The sequence below is a fragment of the Littorina saxatilis genome, linkage group LG15 (genome assembly GCF_037325665.1).
Source record: "Littorina saxatilis isolate snail1 linkage group LG15, US_GU_Lsax_2.0, whole genome shotgun sequence".
NCBI lineage: Eukaryota > Metazoa > Mollusca > Gastropoda > Littorinimorpha > Littorinidae > Littorina > Littorina saxatilis.
Genome location: NC_090259.1, coordinates 22,094,934 through 22,106,266, shown reverse-complemented (window position 1 = coordinate 22,106,266; position 11,333 = coordinate 22,094,934). Strand labels below are relative to the sequence as shown.

Here is an 11,333-nt window from a genome sequence, read left to right as displayed (position 1 = left end):
CGGAAGCAAATTACTTTGTTTTCGACCTCGTCAAAATAAGGACTTGACTGTCCAAAATGAGACCGGAGGGGGAGGCTTGGGTGATACATCCTTTTTCGTCGCTGCAACACTTTTCTGGCTGTAATGTAGGTACACAAAATCTGATTGGCTTGATTGTATGTCGCTGTTGGTAAGGCTGGCTTTAGTGGATTCAAAAACATTAGTGATGCGCAACAAAAACATCAGTGATGTTGACAGAAGACGCACTTTCAACTTTGAGTTTGAGTATGCATGGTATGTGGGTATTAATTTGTGTGTTGGTCTGACATTATGTCTGAAATGTTACCAGTATTTTTATTTTTTTTATTTTTTGTATACATGTGCAGCAGTACATAATTATAGTGTGCGTTATAGTCGAGATATAGATCGATAGGAAATAAGAGAGTGCCTGATGTGTGTGTGTGTGTTTTAGACCATGAAGAGGAGCTTGCATGAAAGCCGCGGTCCATCGGCAGTATCCTACTCCTTTACCAGCCTTATTACAAGAGAGAGAATTCTTGTGTGTGTGTGTGTGCATGCGTGCATGCATGTGTGAGTGTGGGTGCGTGTGTGTGTGCTGATGTCGATCAGTGTGTGTACATGTATGTGTAAAAAAAAAAAAAAAGTCTCTGATACAGGCCGGGAAACCCCATTGGTATGACATCAATCTATTTCATTCCAATTCTTCTTCTTTTTTTTCAGAAAGAAAATAACATCTTTTAGGAGCATCATGTGGGTCTGCACAGCGTGTACATTCGAAAATGACGCAAAGTCGTTCCAGTGTGGCGTGTGTGCTTTGCCTCGTCACGCCGCAACAGAAAATACAACAGCGTGGTGGCAATGCCCAAAATGCTGCCAAATGAATAAGGAACGCTTGGCACACTGCGCTTTCTGTCTGCGTAGAAAGCCTGAAGAACAGAAGGAAGGTGCGAAGAATTATGAAACCTCAGGTTGGTCATTTAAGGAAACTCGCTGCACAGTGAAACATGGTCCCGAACATAGTTAGATTGAAAGTAGGGTGGGGAGACTAGAATAATATATTTGTACTTAAGTGTTCCTAGGATGGAAACAGTATTCAGATTAAGTATCTGTGCATGTGTGTGTAAATGAATGTGTGCACACCGATGTATATGTGCGCGAGTGTATATTATTATACATGTGGGATTTTTGTGTGTGTTTCTTCCGGGTTTTTTTATGTCCATGGTATTACATAATACATGTATTGTAAAAATTACATGAACAAAAACATGCTGGTTTTCTCTCAGAGGGGAATGTTTTTATCTCTGTTTCAATTCTTTCAATGCACCCGTGTCAGTTATACGTTAGTGCATGCATACTAAAATCGACACTACTTGTATATGGGTGCGTCTCAGAATCTCGTCCTCTGTTTGTGACATTATCACCAAAAGTAAAATCTTCCCAGAAAACTTTGATAATACTATTTACACACTTCTCAGGGTGTACCTTTTCAGTTTAAACAAGAAAAAATATAACATTGCCTTTAGTTTGCCATATATTGAGCATTATTTGGACCATGTGTGCAAAATCACCCGTGTAACATGGAAACAATAAAAGACAAAAAAACTGCATTTATAAGGCTGAAAACGACTTTTATTCAGTTATTATTGTTGAATCACAAGCCATTATAGAGTTCAATATGAAATGACTACATGCAAACAACAAAATAATGGTTTTTTTCAAAGTTCCATGCATTCGTCAAAATTTCAATACAAAAATGAAAATTAATTAATGATATCCTGATCAGAACATGTTGATACATGGCATTCATTCAGTCTTATAGCATATATACAAAGATTTGTTGCTCTAAGACAAAATGTTAGAAAGTTATCCCAAAAGAATGCAAAATGGTCACCGATGTAACATGGAAACATCACTTTTGAAACAAAGAAACGGTTATGCTTTTTCCCATAAACTTTACTAAATGAAGCTGATTTTGCAACCAGATTCTTCTTAGGTAAAATGCCAAACACTAAAACAGGAACAGAAAGAAAAAAAGCTGGACAAAATCAAGCAAACTTTGCCCCAAAAAAGAGAAACATTAATGAAAAGTTCATCACCGACGTAACTCGGAAACGAACAACCAGACATGTATTATAAGGTTTGACATGAAGAATGCAAATGTTCAAAAGTGGTTCATTCAATTGTTAAGACAATAAACCAAAGGCATTGGTTACATATAGAACAGTTGCCACTTGCAGTTAATTAATTTATTTTAAAAGAAATAATGCCCCCTGGCATTGAAGGTGGGGTCACGAATCATGGTTGCATCAGATGTAGGGACTAAGGAAATATCATCGATCCCTGGAAAGCAATAGTAGTTCCCCTCCGGTTTCCTTCGAAGGAACGTTACCACCAGTTCATCAGGTCGAATCTCTTGCACCTGAAACATGCAAGTACCTGCGATTTCAATTAAAGATTGATGCAATATGTGTACTAGTTTCACTAACATGAATTTGTTTAATGTCTATCAAGATTTTGATGCATCCACATTCACTGGCTAAAAACAAAATAAAGTAATTATTTTGTTCAGACTTACCATTCCATTGAACATACAACTTTTACAATTAAAGAAAACATTGACACTTACCGTTCCTTTAAATGGATTTCGGAAATTTAATTTTGATCATAATTTTTTATATTTTTAATTTTCAGAGCTTGTTTTTAATCCAAATATAACATATTTATATGTTTTTGGAATCAGAAAATGATGAAAAATAAGATGAACGTAAATGTGGATCGTTTTATATATAAAAAAAAAATTATTACAATTTTCACATTTTTAATGGCCAAAGTCATCAATTAATTTTTAAGCCACCAAGCTGAAATGCAATACCGAAGTCCGGCCTTCGTCGAAGATTGCTTTACAAAAATTTCAATCAATTTGATTGAAAAATGAGGGTGTGACAGTGCCGCCTCAACTTTTACAAAAAGCCGGATATGACGTCATCAAAAGTATTTGTCGAAAAAAAGAAAAAAACGTCCGGGGATATCATACCCAGGAACTCTCATGTCAAATTTCATAAAGATCGGTCAAGTAGTTTAGTCTGAATCGCTCTACACACACACACGCACACACAGACACACACACACACACACACATACACCACGACCCTCGTTTCGATTCCCCCTCTATGTTAAAACATTTAGTCAAGTTTTGACTAGGTGAAATTGAAAGAAAAACTATTATTAACAAATGTTTAGCCTAATTTTTCACTTCATAGAATATCATAGCAGCAAAAACTCACCTTTTCTCAAGAACCTTGGGTGTTGATCACTGTCGTAACAAAATCACAGATTTCGGAAACATTCTCGAAATCTTTCTTCGCTGCTGGAAGCTGAACTATTTCTCTCTGTAACTGCGCATGCGTAGTCACCCGCACCTCTAAGTCACTACGCGCAAAATAGTTCTAATCTTTCTTCAAAACTCTGAACATTATTTGCAAAACCGTTCACCATCGTAACTGAATTTTGAAGAAGCATGTCATATTGCGCAACTTTCAACTTAGTTTGCAGATGCAATTTTGAGAAAATAATACTTAAATAACATTTAGCTTAGCGATTTTCTATGCCCTTTCATGTCAAGATCGTGTTGAAGATGAATATGCAAATTCTAAAGTTCAAATTTAGGACTTGTTGCTGTTGCACGCGTGTGGAAACCTATGTTACGACAGTGATGGCAAACTTTCAAGCGATTAATTTCGTTTAAAAAACAATTCTGTGGACAAAATAACATTTCAACTGTCAAGTACACTTAAACCAAACACACATAACAAGAATAGCAGTCCTTGGACATTCTAAACGATTCTTGTAGTGAGGTGCAAAACTAGTTGATGGTTCATGTCACAGATCAGACCTCCATTTTTCACGCATCCAATCATTTCTTTCACAAAACAACCTTCATAATAATCATGCAAAATACTCAGTTTTGTTTGTACTATTTCTTTATTCATTTTACTTCTCAAAAATACCAATATCATGATTTAAAATTCAGTATGTTTCAATTGTGGGCTAATTTGATTATGGCACACACAAAAGGTTCAGTTTCTGAGACGCACCCATATATATATATACGACTTGTGTCTGTGTGTGTGTGTGTGTGTGTGTGTGTGTGATTGATCGCCATGCACGGCCAAAGTTCTCGATGGATCTGCTTCAAATTTGGTGGGCTTATTGACAGAGACCCCGGACACAACCTGATCGATGAGATATTTCAACACGTGCTCTCAGCGCGCAGCGCTGAACCGATTTTCGTTTTTCACTGCACGTTACTATTTTTAGATCTCCCTTCCTTCGTGCGCTGGCGTCAATCGATATTCCCGTTTGTACGTTTATATTTAGAAGGTCACTGCACGTTACTATTTTTAGATCTCCCTTCCTTCGTGCGCTGGCGTCAATCGATATTCCCGTTTGTACGTTTATATTTAGAAGGTCACTGCACGTTACTATTTTTAGATCTCCCTTCCTTCGTGCGCCGGCGATGCCGGCGTACACCCGGCAAAGCCGGGTCCCCGGCGACGGCCGGGTATTCGGCTCTACTTCTTCCCGGCGAAGCGGGTAATCATCTAGTATATATATATATATGTACCCATTTTTTATACAATGTCATGATCTATTGTAAGAAGGGTCGACTGTGTTAATTCATCATCATATCCATGTATTATTATTTTAATAACTTTTTTCCTTGATAAATAAAAGTTTAACTGTATTACATAAACGCTCAACTGTATTACGGTTGCAGAGCAAAAGCATAACCGTACTACGACTACCACCAGCGCAGATACGGACTGCACAAGAGTCCAAGACAAAGAGAAAAGGAAAGAACAGCCAGAGAGAGAAACTGTTGGTGAGTGCAAGACAGCACAGCCACTTGCAAACAGAGGCTCTGCAGATATTGCGGTCAAGGAATCGGGTACAGGGAACCCCCCTTTTATGACATTCACAAAATCTCAGAAAATCGAGGGTCAGACAGTCTTAAAATGAAGGTAAATTTACAGAGGTTGTTAACAGAAAATCTGAAAAGGAGGGTCTTAAAAACGAGGGAGACAATTTCAAATAGGAGGTCTTGAAGGGGGGGGGGGGGTGTCCACTGTACAACAAAACCCTCTGTTTAAAACCGAACCAATTCTGAGGAATTAGATCTTAAACAGGAGGTGAATTTACAGGCTGTGAAATGGGCGTTTTGAAAAGTCAAGATCATAAAACGGAGGGAAGTTCTCAGGCTTGCTAATTATAAACTAAGTTGTTCTGTATCTATGCATGACTCCACGCATAAGAGTGCTTTGAAAATAAAAGACTTGATCAACAAAATAATTATTACTGCATGAATCAATTTTGGCGAATTTCTTGCTTTCTTGAGTATCCTCATGATTTTGAATGATCAAGGTAATTAACTTTTGACCACCGAGTATCCAGGAAAATAGTTTTTGAAACATTCCAGTGCACACACTCTGAACATGTTTTTTTTCTTTTCTCTCTCTTTCAGAAAGTTCTTGGTCATGTGGAAAACTCTATAAATCGGCAGTGCAGGCCGTCACTCCTTACCTACCCCAGTTTACTACTCCTGAACCTCCGGTGAGTGACATATACTATCATATAGTACACTACATTGGGGTGTGCACGTTAAAGATCCCACGATTGACAAAAGGGTCTTTCCTGGCAAAATTGTATAGGCATAGATAAAAATGTCCACCAAAATACCCGTGTGACTTGGAATAATAGGCCGTGAAAAGTAGGATATGCGCCGAAATGGCTGCGATCTGCTGGCCGATGTGAATGCGTGATGTATTGTGTAAAAAAATTCCATCTCACACGGCATAAATCCCTGCGCCTTGAATATGTGCGCAATATAAATTGCATTAAAAAATTTTTTTTTTTAAATACCTGCGCTTAGAACTGTACCCACGGAATACGCGCGATATAAGCCTCATATTGATTGATTGATATAATCTTAACATGGGTGGGATTCTTCCGGTATATGCCGGAAATCCGGATTCGATTATGGCCTTTTTTTGTGTGGTTTGGTTGAGGCTGGTTCTTCATGATTCATGACATTTTTCAGTCCCACCCATGGTTTCTTCTTCTTCTTCTTCTTCTTCTTCTTCTGCGTTCGTGGGCTGAAACTCCCACGTACACTCGGTTTTTTTGCACGAGTGGAATTTTACGTGTATGACCGTTTTTTACCCCGCCATTTAGGCAGCCATACGCCGTTTTCGGAGGAAGCATGCTGGGTATTTTCGTGTTTCTATAACCCACCAAACTCTGACATGGATTACAGGATCTTTTTCGTGCGCACTTGGTCTTGTGCTTGCGTGTACACACGGGGGTGTTCGGACACCGAGGAGAGTCTGCACACAAAGTTGACTCTGAGAAATAAATCTCTCGCCGAACGTGGGGACGAACTCACGCTGACAGCGGCCAACTGGATACAAATCCAGCGCGCTACCAACTGAGCTGCATCCCCGCCCCCCACCCATTGTTTAATCATGTCCTAACAATGACACTGCCAGTTTGCACCACCCCCCCTCCCCCCTCCTAAAAAAAACAAATAAATAAAAAATAAAAATGGTGTGTGTCTTCTGAGACTAAAATGTCTTCTTTTGCATATAAATGCTATGACATGCCTTCATGCTAAACATTAAATTTGAGGAGATTTCTTTCTTATTTTATTTTAAACATTGTTGGCTGTATCGAATTGCGTTTACTTGGAAGGTTTTCTTATAAAAAACGCTGGCGCTGGACCCGAGTACTCTTCAGACTGGCTCGCTCCCCCAGTATGAAAGTTTTTGTCTTGTGCTCGTGGATTTAAAAAAATAAAAAATAAATAAATTATTTATTTATTTCACACAATTAAAAAAACTATTACAGTAAAATTAAACATTAAAACGTTCATAATAAACAATAATAAACAAGAATTAAAAAACAAAAACAAAATAGAACGCCCATACCGGGAATCGAACCCGGATCATTTTGGCCATAGACTCTCTCGTGCTCTCTGTCTCTCTTTCACCGAGACCAAACCCTGCATTGTAATTTCTTTGCCGAGACCATTTCCCCACCCGTTGTCTGGCTTCCAAATCATGCTTTTCTCGTCACTGCGTGACGTGTTCGCCGCTCAAGTCTCCCCTTTAGTTCAGGCTGTTCGCAAAGCGACCAGCCTCCCACAGCAAAAACTCCCACCGTTAAGAGTGGCTTTTGTGATTTATTTCGCATTTAGGTCCCAGGTAACATTATGAAGTTTTAATACGATCAATCGGACCTATTATCAAGTTAGTGTATCAACTTTTGAACGAACTGCGCCCAGTAGTTTCCCAGCAATAAGCTGTTAAGTCGAGACAGACACACACACACACACACACAATTAAAGTCTGTTGGACCCTAGTACTGCGTACTCGGGGATAAAGTGTCTTTCTGATTCAGCTAGCCAAATTGTGAATCTGTGAAGTATTTCTTGCATGTATTAAAAAATAGTATACTGCACCTACACACACAAAAAGACACCCATATGCCCACAAACACGCATGCACACACACACACACACACACACACACACACACACACACACACACACACACACACACACACACACACACACACACACACACACACACACACACACACACACACACACACACACACACGTACTCTCTCTCTCATTTTCTCTAGCTTTCTCTCTCTCTCACCGCCTCCTCATACACATGTAGATAAATACTACAGAAATTAAGACCTGTCTCTCTCACTCACACCCCCCCCCCCCCCCCACCACCACCACACACACAGATAAATACTACAGAGAGACCTGTCTCTCACTCACCCCCCCCCCCCCCTTACCACACGCAGAGAGATGCATACTACAGAGAGACCTGTAGAATTTAACAACCAGAGAATATTTTTTGCAACAGGTCTCGGACACACCCACTGTACCTGAAGCCAAGACAAACAGAAGCAACCTGCGCCAGCCTCTCAGCAGTTCTAGACCTGTCAGTGGACAATTTCCTGAATTCTCTGTGAATGACCTCAAACTGGACTCCAGTGTGGACAGGTAAGTAACAGGTGCAGAGCATATAGTACAGTGGAACCTCCCTTTTAAGACACCCTACTTGGAAATCCCCCCCCCCCCCCCCCCCCCCTTGCTTTTTGAGATTTTTGATTTATAACCTCCGTAAATTGACCTTTATTCCAAGATTCCCTCCTTTTTCAGGCCTGGTTTTCTCAGATGTTTGGATGTCTTAAAAGGGGGTTCTTCTTCTTCTGCGTTCGTGGGCTGAAACTCCCATGTACACTCGTGTTTTTTGCACGAGTGGAATTTTACGTGTATGACCGTTTTTTACCCCGTCATTTAGGCAGCCATACGCCGTTTTCGGAGGAAAAAGGGGGTTCAACTGTACTGAGTGGTACTTGAGATGTGAATTGTCTCGTCGATAAAAGGATCACCTACTACTACTATTAGGGTTTAACGTCCCCTTAGACCAACTGGACTATATTGGGACAGGTATTGGTAATACGCTGTAGATATGGTGTGATACTTTGATTCGAACAAGCCCGCTGTGGCTGTCTTCTTCGACACGCCAGCATTGGGTTTGTCTCGTCAAAGTATCGAAATACGATCATGATAATCAGAGACGAGAGATGATGCATCCGTGTCTTCGTGTTTTCCAAGCCCTGAGACTTTCGCTGTGAACGTGGGATCTTTTTCGTGCGCATGTGTGCACACGGGGGTGTTCGGACACCGAAGAGAGTCTGCACAAAGTTGACTCCGAGAAATAAATCTCTCACCAAACGTGGGGATCGAACCCACGCTGATAGCGACCAACTGGCTACAAAGCCAGCGCGCTACCAACTGAGCTACGTCCCCGCCCCAAAAGGATCACCTTACAGGATGGCCCATTACAGGGTGAAATGGTCAGATTTCAATCAATCTCTCAGCACGGCTGAGATGCAGGAACCGAAAGCAACAGGAGACAACAAACCGCAGGGTTTGATTTGTAAAAAATGAGATCACAACAAATCTCAATTTCAACCAATCCAAATTTCTTTTGGCTCACACCCGGTTTGGTAACTTTCTCGTGCACACCAGCCCAGGAGTCAAGTCAATAGTTTTCAGGGAGTAATTTGGAGAATCTAACCCTCATGTTCTTTTGATTTCACAGGAAGATCTCGGAACAGGATCCTTTCTATCTGGATTGGTCAACGGTCGCTATAGGTGATGACCTTTCAGGCAGCGACACTGACCTCATGACAAGAAGTGCTGATAATGCCTCTCCGCTGTTCACCGACTCTGAACCAGAACAGCTGGATGCAACAACAGACGGAGAAGACCAGGGAGACATGAGGACAGTTGAGGAGGGTCGGAACAGGGAGGAAATCGTTGGGGAAGTTCAGCAGGATGTGCTGAGAGTGAAGGAAAATCAGAACGGTGTGGAAACCGTTCAAGACGATCAAAATGATGCACATGCAGTTGAAGAAGGTGAGCTGCATAAGTTTTTTTTTATCTTTCTGTGTGAACTTTATTTAGAAGATGTTTTCTCAGGCATTAGGGATTTGTAAACCAATTGGTGGATTTTTGGCATTTTCAAAGTTTGGGAGGTCATTCCTGAGATCCCCAGATTGCACGGTTTTGCGTAGTGTTTTTCGTGTTTTTTTGGTTAAAACTCTTTGAGGGGATGGGAGTGAAAGATCAGGGTGGGGGATGCTTTCAGGCTCTTTTTTTTGTGGCAATTTACTAATCTCATGCCTGTGTCTAATGACCCAGCTGAAAAAGTACCACACGATGTACTATAGTATACTATAGTAAACTATAGTAAATGTACCCTGTACTATAGTAAACTATAGTAAATGTACCATGTACTCTAGTACATATTGTAGTACATGGTACTTTGTACTATAGTACTGTGTAGTAAATGTACCCTGTACTATAGTACTTTGTGGTACAGTAGAGTACTTTGTACTATGGTACTTTTTAGTGAATGTACCATGTACTACAGTAGTACTATAGTACATAGTACTTTGTACTATGGTACTTTTTATTGAATGTACCCTGTACTACAGTAGTACTATAGTACCTAGTACTTTGTACTATGGTACTTTTTTGTGAATGTACCCTGTACTACAGTAGTACTATAGTACGAAGTACTTTGTACTATGGTACACTGTGGTACTTTGTACTATGGTACTTTGTACTATAGTACAACAGTACATAGTACTGCGGTACAGTATAGTAGTAATAGTATACATGCATTTTGTGTTTTTATTTTTATTGTTTTATTAATATAACTTATCAGCTAAGCATAACAATTTTGTTGTTGAAATTAAGTTGATTAAAAAACATTGTTTTTAAAATTGTGTTTGATATCACCAGTTGTGCATGTAAACGTGTTGTGTGTGTTTTTACAAGGTAGTCGTACATATAAGATTTATTATGTTTTGTGCGTGCGTGTGTGTGAATTAAGCCGTTTGTTGGAGATGACATGAGATATTTTCAAACTTGTTAACTGTGCATTTGCAAAATACACGTAGGAATACTTTGTGCTCACACACCCACACCCCACACACACACACACACACACACACACACACACACACACACACAGTCACACTGACACACGCTCGCACGTGCACACACACAAACACGTGGGTACGCACATATTCACTTAGGAGAAAGGACTTTTGTAACGTCAGATGTACATAAACTGTATAGTTAGTTTTTTGTAAACAGTTAGCATCAAATGTGAAATTAATATTTCATTAACGTTACCTTGGAACGCTTCTCAAAAAAAAGTTTTCAAAAGAGAATTTAACAATTGCTTTAAAAGTTAAAGGATAAGGATACGATAAGGATAAGATTTTATATAGTCCTGTGAGGTTGCCCTCATGGAAATTCGGGCTGCTTTCTCCATGGGGAAAGCGAGCTGCCATACAGTATACGGCGATACCCACACATTTTGTTTCCTGCATGCGTGTATTCATGTTTCCGAGCCCTGACACTTTCGCTGTGAACTTGGGTTCTTTATCGTGTGCATGCGGCCACCGAGGAGAGTCTGCACGATGTTGACTCTGGGAAATAAATCCCTCGCCGAACGTGGGGATCGAACCCACGCCGATTGTGACAACTGGTTTTGAAAACAGCGCCGCTACCGACTGAGCTATTTCCCGCCCGCCCGAAACGCTTAGTAAAATGGTCTGCAGTGAAATTTTGAAACAATACCTTTTTTATGTTAAATTTAACGTTTGCCAAAATAATTCTTCATGTAGGATCAAGTGCAAAGTTCTTGGTTTGACCTGAAGTTGACTGAAGTTTG

General features: G+C 40.1%; 1 protein-coding gene across 3 annotated transcripts in view; it reads left to right on the top strand.

Annotated features, from left to right (window-relative positions):
* The first annotated feature begins 8 nt into the window (after nt 1–8).
* The window catches only part of LOC138948817 (uncharacterized), a 27,375-nt gene continuing 16,050 nt past the window's right edge, over nt 9–11,333 (top strand). Inside the window, exons 1-6 of one of the 3 annotated variants that reach the window (XM_070320445.1) lie at nt 9–125; nt 721–944; nt 4,778–4,948; nt 5,522–5,610; nt 7,938–8,077; nt 9,186–9,502. In XM_070320445.1, coding sequence (XP_070176546.1) covers nt 749–944; nt 4,778–4,948; nt 5,522–5,610; nt 7,938–8,077; nt 9,186–9,502 — 913 coding nt within the window. In that variant the 5' untranslated portion in view covers nt 9–125; nt 721–748. Of the gene's footprint in view, nt 126–720; nt 969–4,777; nt 4,949–5,521; nt 5,611–7,937; nt 8,078–9,185; nt 9,503–11,333 lie in introns of all 3 variants that reach the window. The other 2 variants (XM_070320446.1, XM_070320444.1) reach the window with 2 other exon arrangements.